General features: G+C 42.6%; 1 protein-coding gene across 2 annotated transcripts in view; it reads right to left on the bottom strand.

Moving 5' to 3' along the window:
• AGMO (alkylglycerol monooxygenase) overlaps window positions 1-20,329 on the bottom strand; it is a 214,256-nt gene that overhangs the window by 113,007 nt on the left and 80,920 nt on the right. For both annotated transcript variants that reach the window (XM_077268079.1, XM_077268078.1), the window contains exons 7-8: window positions 12,707-12,773; window positions 9,846-9,911 (exon numbers count right to left, since the gene is read on the bottom strand). In XM_077268079.1, the coding sequence (XP_077124194.1) occupies window positions 9,846-9,911; window positions 12,707-12,773 (133 nt within the window). The remainder of the gene's footprint in view (window positions 1-9,845; window positions 9,912-12,706; window positions 12,774-20,329) is intronic.

Raw genomic sequence — 20,329 nt, 5'->3', positions numbered from 1 at the left:
TTGATGTCAATTTCCTCTTCCCCCTCTTCTGAAATTCCAGAGTTTTTGTCAGATTTCCAGGATGTATTCGATGAGCCCAAGTCCAGTGCTCTTCTGTTGTGAATTAGACTTCTTGGCTCCCTCTCGTGGTTATTAGTGATATGACTCTGGGATTTTCTTTCCTCAGTTTGCACCCACCTGGGTCGTTAGTCCAGGGGTGTTGTTATATAAACCTCCTGGATCCTTAGTCCAGTGCCTGGCATCGTTGTAATCAGATCCTTTTTGTTTGCTCCTATCTGCTGGTCCTGGTTCGTGCAAAATTAAGCTAAGTCCTGCTTCTTTGATTTTTGGGTTATTTGCTTGCTCTCATTTTTGTCCGGCTTGTACTAAATGTTATTCCTGACCTTGCTGGAAGCTCTAGGGGGCTGGTGTTCTCAACGTAGGCACGTTCCCCGGCTGCTGTTATTTGTGGTGCTAGGATTAGATATATGGTCAGATCAGTTACCACTGCCCTATGAGCTGGTTTTTGTGTTTGCAGACTTAGAAACTATTTCTGAGACCCTCTGCCATTGGGGTCATAACAGTATGCCAGGCCTACATTGAATGTTTATTGCATTGCAGAAGTGGGATAATAAGAAAGGAAATTCTGAGGTTTTTTTTTTTTGTTTTTTTTTCCTCTCTTCCTCCCCTTTACCTTTGAGTGGCTTGTGCTTGCTACAGACATGAATGTCCAGACCTTGATTACAAGTGTAGACCAGCTTGCTGCTCGTGTGCAGGGCATACAAGATTTTGTTACCAGTAGTCCAATGTCTGAACCTAAAATACCTATTCCTGAACTTTTTCTGGAGACCGATTTAGGTTTAGGAATTTCAGGAACAATTGTAAATTGTTTCTTTCTCTGAGACCCCGTTCATCTGGAGATCCAGCTCAGCAAGTGAAAATTGTTATCTCTTTTTTACGGGGCGACCCTCAGGATTGGGCTTTTTCGCTAGCGCCAGGAGATCCGGCATTGGCAAATATTGATGCGTTTTTTCTGGCGCTCGGATTGCTTTACGAGGAACCCAATCTTGAAGTTCAGGCAGAAAAAGCCTTGCTGGCTATTTCTCAGGGCCAGGATGAAGCTGAAGTGTATTGCCAAAAATTTCGGAAATGGTCCGTGCTTACTCAGTGGAATGAGTGTGCTCTGGCCGCAAATTTCAGAAATGGCCTTTCTGAAGCCATTAAGAATGTGATGGTGGGTTTCCCCATGCCTACAAATCTGAATGATTCTATGGCGCTGGCTATTCAAATTGACCGGCGTTTGCGGGAGCGCAAAACCGCTAATCCTCTGGTGGTGTTGTCTGAACAAACATCTGATTTAATGCAATGTGATAGAATTCAGACTAGAAATGAGCGGAAAAATCATAGACGTCAGAATGGGTTATGTTTTTACTGTGGTGATTCTACACATGTTATATCAGCATGCTCTAAACGCCTAACAAGGGTTGTCAGTCCTGTCGCCATTGGTAATTTGCAACCTAAATTTATTTTGTCTGTGACTTTAATTTGCTCATTGTCTTCTTACCCTGTTATGGCGTTTGTGGATTCAGGTGCTGCCCTGAGTCTTATGGATCTGTCATTTGCCAAGCGCTGTGGTTTTGTTCTTGAACCGTTGGTAAATCCTATTCCTCTTAGAGGTATTGATGCTACGCCATTGGCGGAAAATAAACCGCAGTTTTGGACGCAGGTAACCATGTGCATGACTCCTGAACATCGGGAGGTGATTCGTTTTCTTGTTCTGCATAAAATGCATGATTTGGTCGTTTTGGGTCTGCCATGGTTACAGACCCACAATCCAGTCTTGGATTGGAAGGCAATGTCTGTGTCAAGTTGGGGCTGTCAGGGAGTTCATGCTGATTCCCCGCCGGTGTCTATTGCTTCCTCTACTCCTTAGGAAGTTCCTGAGTATTTGTCTGATTATCAGGATGTATTCAGCGAGTCCAGATCCAGTGCTCTGCCTCCTCATAGGGACTGTGACTGCGCCATAGATTTGATTCCAGGTAGTAAATTTCCTAAGGGAAGATTATTTAATCTGTCTGTACCTGAGCATGCCGCAATGCGTTCATATATCAAGGAGTCTCTGGAGAAGGGGCATATCCATCCATCCTCTTCCCCTCTTGGTGCGGGATTCTTTTTTGTGGCCAAGAAGGACGGATCTTTGAGACCTTGTATTGACTATCAGCTTCTGAATAAAATCACTGTTAAATTTCAGTATCCTTTGCCTCTGTTGTCAGACTTGTTTGCCCGCATTAAAGGTGCCAAGTGGTTCACCAAGATAGATCTTCGTGGTGCGTACAACCTTGTGCGCATTAAGCAAGGAGATGAATGGAAGACTGCATTTAATACGCCCGAAGGTCATTTTGAGTACTTGGTGATGCCTTTTGGGCTCTGTAATGCGCCCTCAGTGTTTCAGTCCTTTATGCATGATATTTTCCGGAAGTATCTGGATAAATTTATGATTGTTTATCTGGATGATATTCTGGTTTTCTCTGAAGATTGGGACTCACATGTGGAGCAGGTCAGGTTGGTTTTTCAGGTTTTGCGTGAGAATGCTTTGTTTGTCAAGGGCTCAAAGTGTCTCTTTGGTGTACAGAAGGTTCCCTTTTTGGGGTTTATTTTTTCCCCTTCTGCTGTGGAGATGGACCCAGTCAAGGTCCGAGCTATTCATGACTGGACTCAACCCACGTCAGTTAAGAGTCTTCAGAAGTTCTTGGGTTTTGCTAACTTCTACCGTCATTTTATCGCTAATTTTTCTAGCGTTGTTAAACCTTTGACAGATATGACCAAGAAAGGTTCTGATGTTGCTAACTGGGCTCCTGCAGCCATGGAGGCGTTCCAATAGTTGAAGTGCCGGTTTACTTCGGCGCCTGTTTTGTGCCAGCCTGATGTCTCACTTCCCTTTCAGGTCGAAGTGGATGCTTCTGAGATTGGGGCAGGGGCCGTTTTGTCACAGAGAGGCCCTAGTTGCTCGGTAATGAGACCATGTGCTTTCTTCTCCAGGAAGTTTTCGCCTGCTGAGCGGAATTATGATGTCGGCAATCGGGAGTTGCTGGCCATGAAGTGGGCATTTGAGGAGTGGCGTCATTGGCTCGAGGGTGCTAAGCATCGTGTGGTGGTCTTGACTGATCACAAAAATCTGATGTATCTCGAGTCTGCTAAACGCCTGAATCCTAGACAGGCCCGCTGGTCATTGTTTTTCTCCCGTTTTGACTTTGTGGTCTCTTATTTACCAGGTTCAAAGAATGTGAAGGCTGATGCTCTTTCAAGGAGCTTTGTGCCTGACTCTCCTGGAGTCGCAGAACCAGTTGGTATTCTTAAAGAGGGAGTTATCTTGTCAGCCATTTCTCCTGATTTGAGACGCGTGTTGCAGAGATTTCAGGCTGGTAGACCTGACTCTTGTCCACCTGACAGACTGTTTGTTCCTGATAGGTGGACCAGCAGAGTCATTTCCGAGGTTCATTCCTCGGTGTTGGCAGGTCATCCGGGAATTTTTGGCACCAGAGATCTGGTGGCTAGGTCCTTTTGGTGGCCTTCCTTGTCACGGGATGTGCGGTCATTTGTGCAGTCCTGTGGGACTTGTGCTCGAGCTAAGCCTTGCTGTTCTCGTGCCAGCGGGTTGCTCTTGCCCTTGCCTGTCCCGAAGAGGCCTTGGACACACATTTCCATGGATTTCATTTCTGATCTCCCGGTGTCTCAGGGCATGTCTGTCATCTGGGTGGTATGTGATCGCTTTTCCAAAATGGTCCATTTGGTGCCTTTGCCTAAGCTGCCCTCCTCTTCCGATCTGGTTCCTGTGTTCTTTCAGAATGTGGTTCGTTTACACGGCATTCCTGAGAATATTGTGTCTGACAGAGGATCCCAGTTTGTTTCCAGGTTCTGGCGATCCTTTTGTGCTAGGATGGGCATTGAGTTGTCGTTTTCGTCTGCCTTTCATCCTCAGACTAATGGACAAACGGAGCGAACTAATCAGACTCTGGAGGCTTATTTGAGGTGTTTTGTGTCAGCGGATCAGGATGATTGGGTAACCTTCTTGCCGTTGGCTGAGTTTGCCCTTAATAACCGGGCTAGTTCCGCTACTTTGGTTTCGCCATTTTTCTGCAACTCTGGTTTCCATCCTCGTTTTTCCTCGGGACATGTGGAGCCTTCTGACTGTCCTGGGGTAGATTCTGTGGTGGATAGGTTGCAGCAGATCTGGAATCATGTGGTGGACAACTTAAAGTTGTCACAGGAGAAGACTCAGCGTTTTGCCAACCGCCGCCGCGGTGTGGGTCCCCGACTTCGTGTTGGGGATTTGGTATGGCTGTCTTCTCGATTTGTTCCTATGAAGGTCTCCTCTCCTAAATTTAAGCCTCGCTTCATCCGTCCTTACAAGATATTGGAAATCCTTAATCCTGTGTCCTTTCGCTTGGATCTTCCGGTGTCGTTTGCCATTCACAACGTGTTCCATAGGTCCTTGTTGCGGCGGTACGTTGTACCTGTGGTTCCTTCTGTTGAGCCTCCTGCTCCGGTGTTGGTTGGGGGTGAGTTGGAGTACGTGGCGGAGAAGATCTTGGATTCTCGTCTCTCCAGACGGAGGCTTCAGTATCTGGTCAAGTGGAAGGGCTATGGTCAGGAGGATAATTCCTGGGTGGTTGCCTCTGATGTGCATGCGGCCGATTTAGTTCGTGCCTTTCACGCTGCTCATCCTGATCGCCCTGGTGGTCTTGGTGAGGGTTCGGTGACCCCTCCTTAAGGGGGGGTACTGTTGTGAATTAGACTTCTTGGCTCCCTCTGGTGGTTATTAGTGATATGACTCTGGGATTTTCTTTCCTCAGTTTGCACCCACCTGGGTCGTTAGTCCAGGGCTGTTGTTATATAAACCTCCTGGATCCTTAGTCCAGTGCCTGGCATCGTTGTAATCAGATCCTTTTTGTTTGCTCCTATCTGCTGGTCCTGGTTCGTGCAAAATTAAGCTAAGTCCTGCTTCTTTGTTTTTTGGGTTATTTGCTTGCTCTCATTTTTGTCCAGCTTGTACTAAATGTGATTCCTGACCTTGCTGGAAGCTCTAGGGGGCTGGTGTTCTCCCCCCGGGCCGTTAGACGGTTCGGGGGTTCTTGAATATCCAGCGTGGATATTTTTGATAGGGTTTTTGCTGACCATATAAGTTATCTTACTATATTCTGCTATTAGCTAGTGGGCCTCTCTTTGCTAAATACCTAGCTCATCCTTACGTTTGTCTTTTCCTCTTACCTCACCGTTATTATTTGTTGGGGGCTTGTATCCAACTTTTGGGGTCTTTTCTCTGGAGGCAAGAAAGGTCTTTCTTTTCCCTTCTAGGGTTAGTTAGTTCTCCGGCTGGCGCGAGACGTCTAGAATCAACGTAGGCACGTTCCCCGGCTGCTGTTATTTGTGGTGCTAGGATTAGATATATGGTCAGATCAGTTACCACTGCCCTATGAGCTGGTTTTTGTGTTTGCAGACTTAGAAACTATTTCTGAGACCCTCTGCCATTGGGGTCATAACACTCTTCCACCGCATAGGGACTGTGATTGTGCTATTGACTTGATTCCAGGCTGTAAGTTCCCTAAGGGCCGACTTTTCAACCTGTCTGTGCCAGAACATACCGCCATGCGGAGTTATGTTAAGGAGTCTTTGGAGAAAGGGCATATTCGGCCATCTTCTTCACCATTGGGAGCAGGTTTTTTTTTTTGTTGCCAAGAAGGATGGCTCCTTGAGACCCTGTATTGATTATCGCCTCTTGAATAAGATCACGGTCAAATTTCAATACCCTTTGCCTTTGCTTTCTGATTTGTTTGCTAGGATTAAGGGGGCTAGTTGGTTTACTAAGATTGACCTTCGAGGGGCATATAATCTTGTTCGTATTAAGCAGGGTGACGAATGGAAAACTGCATTTAATACGCCTGAAGGCCATTTTGAATACCTTGTGATGCCATTCGGGCTCTCTAATGCTCCATCTGTGTTTCAGTCCTTCATGCATGATATCTTTCGGAATTATCTTGATAAATTCATGATTGTATATTTGGATGATATTTTGATTTTTTCCGATGATTGGGAGTCTCATGTGAAACAGGTCAGGATGGTATTTCAGATCCTTCGTGATAATGCTTTATTTGTGAAGGGGTCTAAGTGCCTCTTTGGAGTGCAGAAGGTTTCTTTTTTGGGCTTCATTTTTTCTCGCTCATCTATAGAAATGGATACGGTTAAGGTTCAGGCCATTCATGATTGGATTCAGCCCACATCCGTGAAGAGCCTTCAGAAATTTTTGGGCTTTGCTAATTTTTATCGCCGTTTCATTGCCAACTTCTCCAGTGTGGCTAAACCCCTGACCGATTTGACGAAGAAAGGCGCTGATGTGACGAATTGGTCCTCTGCGGCTGTTTCTGCCTTTCAGGAGCTTAAACGCCGATTTACTTCTGCCCCTGTGTTGCGTCAGCCAGATGTTTCTCTTCCATTTCAGGTTGAGGTTGACGCTTCTGAAATTGGGGCAGGGGACGTTTTGTCTTAGAGGAATTCTGATGGTTCCTTGATGAAACCGTGTGCCTTCTTTTCTTGAAAGTTTTCGCCTGCGGAACGCAAATATGATGTCGGCAATCAGGAGTTATTGGCTATGAAGTGGGCATTTGAGGAGTGGCGACATTGGCTTGAGGGGGCCAAGCACTGTATTGTGGTCTTGACCGATCATAAGAATCTGATTTACCTCGAGTCTGCCAAACGGCTGAATCCTAGACAGGCTCGATGGTCCCTGGTTTTCTCCCGTTTTGATTTTGTGGTCTCATATCTTCCGGGTTCTAAGAATGTTAAGGCTGATGCCCTCTCTAGGAGCTTTTTGCCTGATTCTCCTGGGGTCCTTGAGCCGGTCGGCATTCTGAAGGAAGGGGTGATTCTTTCTGCCATCTCCCCTGATTTACGATGGGTTCTTCGGGAATTTCAGGCTGATAAACCTGACCGCTGTCCAGTGGGGAAACTATTTGTTCCTGATAGATGGACTAGTAAAGTGATTTCTGAGGTTCATTGTTCTGTGTTGGCTGGCCATCCTGGGATTTTTGGTACCAGAGATTTGGTCGGTAGGTCCTTTTGGTGGCCTTCTTTGTCACGGGATGTGCGTTCTTTTGTGCAGTCCTGTGGGACTTGTGTGCGGGCCAAACCTTGCTGTTCCCGCGCTAGTGGGTTGCTTTTGCCTTTGCCGGTCCCTGAGAGGCCTTGGACGCATATTTCTATGAATTTTATTTCAGATCTTCCGGTTTCCCAGAGGATGTCGGTTATCTGGGTGGTTTGTGACCGGTTTTCTAAGATGGTTCATTTGGTACCTTTGCCTAAATTGCCTTCCTCTTCTGATTTGGTTCCGTTGTTTTTTCAGCATGTGGTTCGTTTGCATGGCATTCCGGAGAATATTGTGTCCGATAGAGGTTCCCAGTTTGTTTCTAGGTTTTGGCGGGCCTTTTGTGCTAGGCTGGGCATTGATTTGTCTTTTTCTTCCGCATTTCATCCTCAGACAAATGGCCAAACCGAGCGAACTAATCAGACTTTGGAAACTTATTTGAGATGCTTTGTGTCTGCTGATCAGGATGATTGGGTGGCTTTCTTGCCATTGGCCGAGTTTGCCCTTAATAATCGGGCTAGTTGTGCTACCTTGGTTTCGCCCTTCTTTTGTAATTTTGGTTTTCATCCTCGTTTTTCTTCAGGGCAGGTTGAGCCTTCTGATTGTCCTGGTGTGGATTCTGTGGTTGACAGGTTGCAGCAAATTTGGGCTCATGTGGTGGACAATTTGGTGTTGTCTCAGGAGGAGGCTCAGCGTTTTGCTAACCGTCGTCGGTGTGTTGGTTCCCGGCTTCGGGTTGGGGATTTGGTCTGGTTGTCTTCCCGTCATGTTCCTATGAAGGTTTCTTCCCCTAAGTTCAAGCCTCAGTTTATTGGTCCTGATAGGATTTCTGAGATTATCAATCCAGTGTCTTTTCGTTTGGCCCTTCCAGCCTCTTTTTCCACCCATACTGTTTTCCATAGATCTTTGTTGCGGAAATATGTGGTGCCCGTTGTTCCCTCTGTTGATTCTCCTGCCCCGGTGTTGGTCGATGGGGAGTTGGAGTATGTGGTTGAGAAGATTTTGGATTCTCGTTTTTCGAGGCGGAAGCTTCAGTATCTTGTCAAATGGAAGGGTTATGGCCAGGAGGATAATTCTTGGGTTGTTGCCTCCGATGTTTATGCTGACGATTTGGTTCGTGCTTTTCATTTGGCTTGTCCTGATCGTCCTGGGGGCTCTGGTGAGGGTTCGGTGACCCCTCCTCAAGGGGGGTACTGTTGTGAATTCTGCTCTTGGGCTCCCTCCGGTGGTTATAAGTGGTAGTGCTGCTGTTTTTGGATCGCAGCATTCATCAGGTGTGTCCACTTATTGCAATTCTGACTGGGCTATTTAGTCTTGCTTGATCCTTTAGTCTGTGCCAGTTGTCCATTGTTTGTTTGGAGGATTCACATCCCTGCCTGGTCTCTCCTGCTTTGCTGTCCATATCAACAAAGATAAGTCCTGGCTTGTTTTTTGCAGTCCACAAGCTGTGGGCCTTATAGTTCAGTGCATTTCCATGTTTTGTCTTGTCCAGCTTTGTCTGTGTAAGGATTTATTCAGCCAAGCTGGTATCTCTGGAGATGCAGATATACCCTCCATATCTTTAGTTGGATGTGGAGATTTTGTATTTTCTGTGGTGGATATTTTCTAGTGTTTTAATACTGACCGCATAGTACTCTGTCCTATCCTTTCTATTTAGCTAGAGTGGCCTCCTTTGCTAATCCTGTTTTCAGTCTGCGTATGTTATTTCCCTCTCCTCTCACAGTCAATATTCGTGGGGGGCTGTCTATCCTTTGGGGATTTTCTCTGAGGCAAGATAGTTTTCCCGTTTCTATCTATAGGGGTATTTAGTCCTCCGGCTGTGTCGAGGTGTCTAGGGAGTGATAGGTACATCCCACGGCTACTTCTAGTTGCGGTGTTAAGTTCAGGGTCTGCGGTCAGTACAGGTACCACCTTCTCCAGAGTATGTTTCATGCTGCTCCTAGGCCACCAGATCATAACAGTGGGCTGTGCTATATACTACATGGGCTGTGCAATATACTACGTGGGCTGTGCAATATACTACGTGGCTGTGCAATATACTACGTGGGCTGGGCAATATACTACTTGGGCTGTGCAATATACTACATGGGCTATGCAATATACTACGTGGGCTGTGCAATATACTATATGTGGGCTGTGCAATATACTACGTGGGCTGTGCTATATACTACGTGGGCTGTGCGATATACTACATGGGCTGTGCGATATACTATGTGGGCTGTGCGATATACTACGTGGGCTGTGCGATATACTACGTGGGCTGTTCGATATACTGCATGGGCTGTGCGATATACTGCGTGGGCTGTGCGATATACTACGTGGGCTGTGCGATAAACTACGTGGCCTGTGCAATATACTACGTGGGGTGTGCTATATAATACGTGGGCTGTGCGATATACTGCGTGGGCTGTGCGATATACTACGTGGGCTGTGCGATAAACTACGTGGCCTGTGCAATATACTACGTGGGCTGTGCTATATAATACGTGGGCTGTGCGATATACTGCGTGGGCTGTGTGATATACTGCGTGGGCAGTGCAATATACCGCGTGGGCTGTGCAATATACTACGCGGGCTGTGCAATGTACTAAAGGAGCAAATACAATAATGAATGAACTTTTTTCCAATAAAAAAAAAAATATGGTAAAATATCCATTAGTATGTGACTAACAGAGAGCGCTTCATAATAAAAGGATGTGAGAAAGTCGGGATCGAGGTGTTCACTCACCAAATATCCGGTCCCAGATAATCAGTGTGCCGGCATAATTAGAATCGATGCAGTACGGGTTTCTACCTGTAAACATTTTTTGAAAGTTTATATATAAAAAATACTAACAATATTCTCAGTACATTGATTGGGTCAGTAATGGTGTTATAATTATCTGTAGTAGACACCGGGCATAGAATCACCATTATCTTTAGTAGACGGTGGGAATAGAGTCACCATTATCTGTAGTAGACAGTGGGCTTGGAGTCACCATTATCTGTAGTAGATGGTGGGCATGGTGTCACCATTATCTGTAGTAGATGCCGGCCATGGTGTCACCATTATCTGTAGTAGACGGTGGGCATGGAGTCACCATTATATGTAGTAGACGGTGGGCATGATGTCACCATTATCTGTAGTAGATGCCAGCCATGGTGTCACCATTATATGTAGTAGATGCCGGGCATGGAGTCACCATTATCTGTGGTAGACGGTGGGCATGGAGTCACCATTATCTGTAGTAGACGGTGGGCATGGTGTCACCATTATCTGTAGTAAATGCCGGCCATGGTGTCACCATTATATGTAGTAGACGGTGGGCATGGTGTCACCATTATCTGTAGTAGATGCTGGCCATGGTGTCACCATTATGTGTAGTAGATGGTGGGCATGGAGTCACCATTATATGTAGTAGATGCTGGCCATGGTGTCACCATTATCTGTAGTAGATGCCGGCCATGATGTCACCATTATCTGTAGTAGACGGTGGGCATGGTGTCACCATTATCTGTAGTAGATGCCGGCCATGGTGTCACCATTATCTGTAGTAGATGCCGGCCATGGTGTCACCATTATATGTAGTAGATGGCGGGCATGGAGTCACCATTATATGTAGTAGACGGTGGACATGGAGTCACCATTATCTGTAGTAGACGGTGGGCATGGAGTCACCATTATATGTAGTAGATGGCGGGCATGGTGTCACCATTATCTGTAGTAGACGGTGGGCATGGTGTCACCATTATCTGTAGTAGATGGTGGGCATGGTGTCACCATTATATGTAGTAGATGCCGGCCATGGTGTCACCATTATCTGTAGTAGATGCCGGCCATGGTGTCACCATTATCTGTAGTAGACGGTGGGCATGGTGTCCCCATTATATGTAGTAGATGCTGGGCATGGAGTCACCATTATCTGTAGTAGATGCTGGGCATGGAGTCACCATTATCTGTAGTAGACGGTGGGCATGGTGTCACCATTATCTGTAGTAGATGGCGGCCATGGTGTCACCATTATCTGTAGTAGATGGTGGGCATGGAGTCACCATTATCTGTAGTAGACGGTGGGCATGGTGTCCCCATTATATGTAGTAGATGCTGGGCATGGAGTCACCATTATCTGTAGTAGATGCTGGGCATGGTGTCACCATTATCTGTAGTAGATACCGGCCATGGTGTCACCATTATCTGTAGTAGACGGTGGGCATGATGTCACCATTATCTGTAGTAGATGGTGGGCATGGTGTCACCATTATCTGTAGTAGATGGTGGGCATGGTGTCACCATTATCTGTAGTAGACGGTGGGCATGGTGTCCCCATTATATGTAGTAGATGCTGGGCATGGAGTCACCATTATCTGTAGTAGATGCTGGGCATGGTGTCACCATTATCTGTAGTAGATACCGGCCATGGTGTCACCATTATCTGTAGTAGACGGTGGGCATGATGTCACCATTATCTGTAGTAGACGGTGGGCATGGTGTCCCCATTATATGTAGTAGATGCTGGGCATGGAGTCACCATTATCTGTAGTAGATGCTGGGCATGGAGTCACCATTATCTGTAGTAGACGGTGGGCATGGTGTCACCATTATCTGTAGTAGATGGCGGCCATGGTGTCACCATTATCTGTAGTAGATGGTGGGCATGGAGTCACCATTATCTGTAGTAGACGGTGGGCATGGTGTCCCCATTATATGTAGTAGATGCTGGGCATGGAGTCACCATTATCTGTAGTAGATGCTGGGCATGGTGTCACCATTATCTGTAGTAGATACCGGCCATGGTGTCACCATTATCTGTAGTAGACGGTGGGCATGATGTCACCATTATCTGTAGTAGATGGTGGGCATGGTGTCACCATTATCTGTAGTAGATGGTGGGCATGGTGTCACCATTATCTGTAGTAGACGGTGGGCATGGTGTCCCCATTATATGTAGTAGATGCTGGGCATGGAGTCACCATTATCTGTAGTAGATGCTGGGCATGGTGTCACCATTATCTGTAGTAGATACCGGCCATGGTGTCACCATTATCTGTAGTAGACGGTGGGCATGATGTCACCATTATCTGTAGTAGACGGTGGGCATGATGTCACCATTATCTGTAGTAGATGGTGGGCATGGTGTCACCATTATCTGTAGTAGATGGTGGGCATGGTGTCACCATTATCTGTAGTAGACGGTGGGCATGGTGTCCCCATTATATGTAGTAGATGCTGGGCATGGAGTCACCATTATCTGTAGTAGATGCTGGGCATGGTGTCACCATTATCTGTAGTAGATACCGGCCATGGTGTCACCATTATCTGTAGTAGACGGTGGGCATGATGTCACCATTATCTGTAGTAGATGCTGGGCATGGTGTCACCATTATCTGTAGTAGATGCCGGCCATGGTGTCACCATTATCTGTAGTATCCTAGTGCCTACAAGATGAAATCTCGGCTGACATCAATGGAAGCTAAAGTCCGATGTCTCCTAATATGAATTATGCTTTAATATTATGTACTTTTTGGCCACAAGTAAAAAGGGGGCCACATTTAGTCTCTACACCGGAGCCACCCGTCTCCTCTGCCACTAGAATAATGCATTGAACCTACCATGATGGACTCGATGATGACTTGGAGTATTGAGGATCAGCTCCAGTGGGCCCAGATTATTTATGAACTGTAGGGAAAGACATATTGTTATTGTATAATGTTATATATTGTAGAACTAGGAAAAAGTGCCAACAGTTTTGTAAAATAAATCAAAGAAACCACAAGTCATTCTCCTTCATTACCCTTAAAGGATGTGTCTTTAGATTGGAGCAATTTTTGTCTGACTGTATTCCGGAAACCAAAACTTTTTCTTTCCCCGAAGTTGCTTTCTGAAGTCATGATTTTGCATTTCAGGAGGAAGGGGGGGACTATATACATTTTTTTATACATAAAATGTACTGTTATTATTTTTCTTAACTGTGCAAGAAGACCAGTTACACTATTGACTTTTGTGTCTTTAAGTACTTTTTGAGCACTGAGTGGCCATTCATGATTACATTTGTACCTGTTTTTGATGTCTTGAGTCTTTTTTTGCTTACACTAAATTCATCTTTCCATCTGCACTCTTTAAGTCTATTTTCTATGTGTACACCTGTTGTTTTTAGGCTTTTTGCTTTTTACTTTGCCACTTTCGGCGTGGTTTACAGTTTTTGATGTTTTCTCCTAAAACTTAATTTTCAACTTTATAAAATGTGGCAACATTTGACACAAATATAGTTCTACAGTCGCACCCGATTTAGCGTAAACTAGCGATTTTATTTTTCTTAGCAATTTTTAAGAAATTATGCAAAATGTGCCATTTTTTGCACTAAAAAGTCACAAAAATGGTTAAATACAGACAAAAATGTTTTATATTTGAATTGTGTGCATCATTTTTATGAGTTTGGATTAAAAAAAATCAACCACCACTACTACAAGATAAAAAAAAGGGAAATGACTTAACAAAATCACACAAATGATGAGTCCGGGCTCATGATTTTAAATAATTTCTCTGGTGGTTTATTTCATAAAAATGTTATTTGTTTAAAAAAAAATATGGCTAGTGCTTATTTTTTGAGAGTTCATTAAATATTAATGGCCCGAATCATCATGTGCATTTTTCTAGGTCACTTTTCTTTTTTGACTTGTGGATTTCGATGACTCTTTTTGCGCCAAATTCATCAAACTAAGATTCATAAATTTTGTGCACAGTTGATAATTGTCATTTTTTTCGCTTTTAAACGAATTTTCCAAGTACATAAAAGTTGCGCGTCGTGCAAAATGTCGCAAAATTCTGAATCAAAATATCAGGTGTTCATAAAAAAAACACAATTGGGAACTAGGGCAGAGTTGAGCCAAATTTTGCAACTTTTTATAAAAAGTTCCATTTCATGAATTTGTCTAATAAATCTAGAAAAACCATGTGAGGCGCTGGTCACGGATTAAAGACTATTGGACCAATGGCCTGAGGGGAGAAAATGGCTCTAAGGGATACGGTCGGTACGTGGATATTATTGTTGTTTTGTAGCAGAGATTTTCTTGCTCGTCAGTTTAAGGTGCACAAATCTCTCCTGGAAAGTGTTCAGACTCACAAATCAATGTTTCCAATGTTTGGGGGCATGTGTGTCTTTGTTCCTCTCTGCAGGGGGCACCCCTAACACACAACCCTGCAGACAGGGCTTCTTTAACATTCTTCATCAAATGTTTAATGGGGAGGATGTGAACACTTCTGCCCAGGGGTTGTTCCCAGGAGAGGGAGAACAGTAACCTACATGTTTAGGGAGGGAGTTGGGGCAGTGATGTCAATGGGCGAGGATCTGTTGCTGAGGTCCTGGTGCCCATGTATGGATGGCCTATGGAGATTGAAGATCAGTTGCCGATTGGAGCTGGATACGTGTGCTATGGTCATGGGATCTGTTGTCTGGATGTGAGGAACTATCCTAAGGATTGTTGCTTCCGGATGGAGCTGGATACACATGCTACGGTCATGGAATTCATCGTCTTGAGGAGCATGGACTGTGAGTACAGACTATACTAGCGGGAAATACAAAAGCTGTAGGATAACCAAAAGTTGGCAAACAGTGGGTCTCGCCTGGTACAGCTGCAGTGGAAATACCGGCCCCAGGATGGGATCTTGTAGACTGGGGAGCACTGCACTGTGCTCATCTACCTGGAACTTCTGTAAAACCATGGACGTAAGGAATAAAAAATAGTTGCATTGTTTACCTGCCTAGGTGATTTTTACAACCCACAACCTCAAATCTTTACAAGCCACATTGGTGCAAAAATCAGAAAACTAACTAAAACACAACTTGAAAAAAGGCACAAATCGCATGAAAAATTTGTGGCAAATCAAAAAGTCAAACTTTTTTTTTCCATCATTCTAGTGATCATTGAGGGTCCATTGATACAGCCCCCAAAAAATCTAACATTCATCACCTATCCTGTGAGTAGAAATGCATTTTGTAGGACAATTCCCTTAAGACAATTATTAGTCACCAGGATTAATAATCATCCCCTGTCTTAGCATTACCAAAATATTGATAATGGTATAACCAAAAATGCTGCGGTTCCACTGCTATTTTGAAAAATTGCGTGTGCAATGCATGCACCCAACCGTAAGCAACAAAATTCACTCTTCTTTAAGGTTTTGAATAAAGATGAGTCAATAACGTTTCAGCTCAAATTCTCCTGTTTTGCCTTATTTTTCAACAAAAATTGAATTTACAGCAAATAAATTTGTGACAAATTGAAAACACAATAAAATTGTCCTCAAAATGTGTATGACACAATTCGCTTATCTTTCTCTCTGCTGTGGTGTCACACACTATCAGTACAGTTTATTTAGTATTATGGCTTTCTCTTCCTATCTCTATGGATGAGCTGTGACGTCTTTTTACTATCCAGATTCACCATAAAATTGCTGCTGCATTCCCTGCCTGTGCTTTTATACAGGCTCCGATAGTAACTGCAGTAGCAAACTGCAGTTAGCTAAATATCTTGATGTGAATCTCATATACGTGTTGAGATTAATCCAAAAGTGAAACTTTTACTCAATAATACTTCTCCTATGTACAAAGATTTCATAGAATGTACAGATTGTAGCTACGCTTTAGAAACACCGCTAAGTTGTCCGATCACTGTATTTATACAGATGGAGTCAGTGGACGCATTTGTGAAGCAAAATCTCAGCGGGGGACAGAGGCAAGCAAAACCAACACAAGGGATTACCGCTTGTTTCCTTAGTCTCGCAAAACGCAAATCTTAAGATTCAATCCTGATTTATTCTGTTTTTCTACCTGATGAGGCCGTTTTCTACTTCATTGAGCGCATTACACAACCATAGCCGCATGTCCACACTACACTGTACAAAGAAAATATTTGATGATTGGAGATAAAATAATCTCAGCAAGTTGGTCATGTTAGGATAATACGGCGCTCCAGAGGAGGGAGACTCTACAGAGCCGGGAGATGAGAAATAAAAGCCACTTCTGCCTCGGCTACACCAGAATGTGGAAATACAACGGACAAAAGAGAAGAGTCCAAATGTAAAACCTCCTGTAAGAAATCTAAATTATTCAGCAATATAGTTCTACATAGTATAACATAACAAATAATGCATTACTATTTCTGCGAGAAAATATCTCCTATAATATTGCTCTTATATAAGAATATACAGAGCGAACGGAAAGTCTTCAGACCCCTTTACATTTTTCACTCTTTGTTTCATTGCAGCCATTTGGTAAATTCAAAAAAAGTTCATTTTTTCTAATTTATGTACACTCTGCACCACATTTTGACTAAACATAATTTGTAAAGCGCTGCGGAATATGTTGGCGCTATATAAATAAAAATTATTATTATTATTATAAACAGAAATCTAGAAATTTTTGCTAATTTATTAAAAAAGAAAAACTGAATTATCCCATGCTCATAAGTCTTCAGCCCCTTTGCTCTGACACTCATATATACTGTAAGTCCCATGCTGTCCATTTCCTTGTAATCCTTCTTGAGATGTTCTACTCCTTCATTGGAGTCCAGCTGTGTGTAATTAAACTGATGGGACTTGATTTGGAAAGGCGCACACCTGTCTATATAAGACCTCACAGCTCACAGTGCATGTCAGACCAAATGAGAATCATGAGGTCAAAGGAACTGGCCAACAGAATTTCTGCAGTACTCAAGGTTCCTAAGAGCACAGTGGCCTCCGTAATCCTTAAGAAGACGAAGTTTGGGACCACCAGAAGTCTTCCTAGACCTGGCCGTCCAGCCAAACTGAGCAATCGTGGAAGAAGAGCCTTGGTGAGAGGTAAAGAAGAACCCCAAGATCAATGTGGCTGAGCTCCAAAGATGTAGTAGGGAGATGGGAGAAAGATCCACAAAGTCAACTATCACTGCAGCCCTCCACCAGTCGGGCCTATGGCAGAGTGGCCCGACGGAAACCTCTCCTCAGTGCAAGACATATGAAAGCCGCATAGAGTTTGCTAAAAAAACACATGAAGGACTCTCAGACTATGAGAAATAAGATTGGTCTGATGAGATAAAGATAGACCTTTTTGGTGATAATTCTAAGCGGTATGTGTGGAGAAAACCAGGCACTGCTCATCACCGGCCCAATACAAGCCCAACAGTGAAACATGGTGGTGGCAGCATCCTGCTATGGCGGTGTTTTTCAGCTGCAGGGGGAGGACGACTGGTTGTCATTGAAGAAAACATGAATGCGGCCAAGTACAAAGATATCCTGGATGAAAACCTCTTCCAGAGTGTACCGGACCTCAGACTTGGCAAAAGTTTCACTTTCCAACAAGACAATGACCCTAACAGCTAAAATAACAAAGGAGCGGCTTCAGAACAACTCTGTGACCATTCTTGACTGGCCCAGCCAGAGCCCTGACCTAAACCCAATTGAGCATCTCTGGAGAGACCTGAAAATTGCATCCACCAACGTTCACCATCCAACCTGACGGAACTGGAGAGGATTCGCAAGGAAGAATGGCCGAGGATCCCCAAATCCAGGTGTGGAAAACTTGTTGCATCATTCCCAAAAAGACTCATGGCTGTACTAGCTCAAAAGGGGCTTCTACTCAATACTGAGCAAAGGGTCTGAAGACTTATGAGCATGTGATATTTCAGTTTTTCTTTTTTAATAAATTTTATTCAAGATGGGGTGCAGAGTGCACATTAATGAGAAAAAATGAACTTTTTTGGATTTACCAAATGGCTGCAATGAAACAAAGAATGAAAAATGTAAATGGGTCTGAATATTCTATGTACCCACTGTAACAACTATAATACTACCCCTATGTATAAGAATATAACTACTGTCATACTGCTCATATGTACAAGAATATAACTACTATAATACTGCTCCTATGTACAAGAATATAACTACTATAATACTGCTCCTATGTACAAGAATATAACTACTATAATACTGCTCCTATGTACAAGAATATAACTACTATAATACTGCCCCTATGTACAAGAATATAACTACTATAATACTGCTCCTATGTACAACAATATAACTACTATAATACTGCTCCTATGTACAAGGATATAACTACTATAATACTGCCCCCTATGTACAAGAATATAACTACTATAATACTGCCTCCTATGTACAAGAATATAACTACTATAATACTGCCCCTATGTACAAGAATATATAACTACTATAATACTGCCCCCTATGTACAAGAATATAACTACTATAATACTGCCCCTATGTACAAGAATATAACTACTGTAATACTGTGCTCCTATGTACAAGAATAAAACTACTATAATACTGCATCCTATGTACAAGAATATAACTACTATAATACTGCTCCTATATACAAGAATATAACTACTATAATACTGCTCCTATGTACAAGAATATAACTACTATAATACTGCTCCTATGTACAAGAATATACCTACTATAATACTGCCTCCTATGTACAAGAATATAACTACAATAATACTGCCCCTATGCACAAGAATATAACTACTATAATACTGCTCCTATGTACAGGAAAATAACTACTATAATACTGCCCCTATGTACAAGAATATAACTACTATAATACTGCCCCCTATGTACAAGAATATAACTACTATAATATTGCTCCTATGTACAGGAAAATAACTACTATAATACTGCGTCTATGTACAAGAATATAACTACTATAATACTGCTCCTATGTACAAGAATATAACTACTATAATACTGCCCCCTTTGTACAAGAATATAACTACAATAATACTGCCCCTATGCACAAGAATATAACTACTATAATACTGCTCCTATGTACAAGAATATAACTACTATAATACTGCTCCTATGTACAATAATATAACTACTATAATAGTGCCCCTATGTACAAGAATATAACTACTATAATACTGCTCCTATGTACAAGAATATAACTACTATAATACTGCCCCCTATATACAAGAATATAACTACTATAATACTGCTCCTATGTACAGGAATATAACTACTATAATACTGCCCCCTATGTACAAGAATATAACTACTATAATACTGCCCCTATGTACAAGAATATAACTACTATAATACTGCCTCCTATGTACAAGAATATAACTACTATAATACTGCCCCTATGTACAAGAATATATAACTACTATAATACTGCCCCCTATGTACAAGAATATAACTACTATAATACTGCCCCTATGTACAAGAATATAACTACTGTAATACTGTGCTCCTATGTACAAGAATAAAACTACTATAATACTGCATCCTATGTACAAGAATATAACTACTATAATACTGCTCCTATATACAAGAATATAACTACTATAATACTGCTCCTATGTACAAGAATATAACTACTATAATACTGCTCCTATGTACAAGAATATACCTACTATAATACTGCCTCCTATGTACAAGAATATAACTACAATAATACTGCCCCTATGCACAAGAATATAACTACTATAATACTGCTCCTATGTACAGGAAAATAACTACTATAATACTGCCCCTATGTACAAGAATATAACTACTATAATACTGCCCCCTATGTACAAGAATATAACTACTATAATATTGCTCTTATGTACAGGAAAATAACTATTATAATACTGCGTCTATGTACAAGAATATAACTACTATAATACTGCTCCTATGTACAAGAATATAACTACTATAATACTGCCCCCTTTGTACAAGAATATAACTACAATAATACTGCCCCTATGCACAAGAATATAACTACTATAATACTGCTCCTATGTACAAGAATATAACTACTATAATACTGCTCCTATGTACAATAATATAACTACTATAATAGTGCCCCTATGTACAAGAATATAACTACTATAATACTGCTCCTATGTACAAGAATATAACTACTATAATACTGCCCCCTATATACAAGAATATAACTACTATAATACTGCTCCTATGTACAGGAATATAACTACTATAATACTGCCCCCTATGTACAAGAATATAACTACTATAATACTGCCCCTATGTACAAGAATATAACTACTATAATACTGCCCCCTATGTACAAGAATATAACTACTATAATACTGCTCCTATGTACAGGAATATAACTACTATAATACTGCCCCCTTTGTACAAGAATATAACTACTATAATACTGCCCCTATGTACAAGAATATAACTACTATTATACTGCTCCTATGTACAAGAATATAACTACTATAATACTG

Source organism: Ranitomeya variabilis, chromosome 6 (assembly GCF_051348905.1).
Source record: "Ranitomeya variabilis isolate aRanVar5 chromosome 6, aRanVar5.hap1, whole genome shotgun sequence".
Lineage (NCBI taxonomy): Eukaryota > Metazoa > Chordata > Amphibia > Anura > Dendrobatidae > Ranitomeya > Ranitomeya variabilis.
Note: the sequence above shows the minus strand (reverse complement) of the source record. Positions and strands in the feature narration are given on the sequence as shown.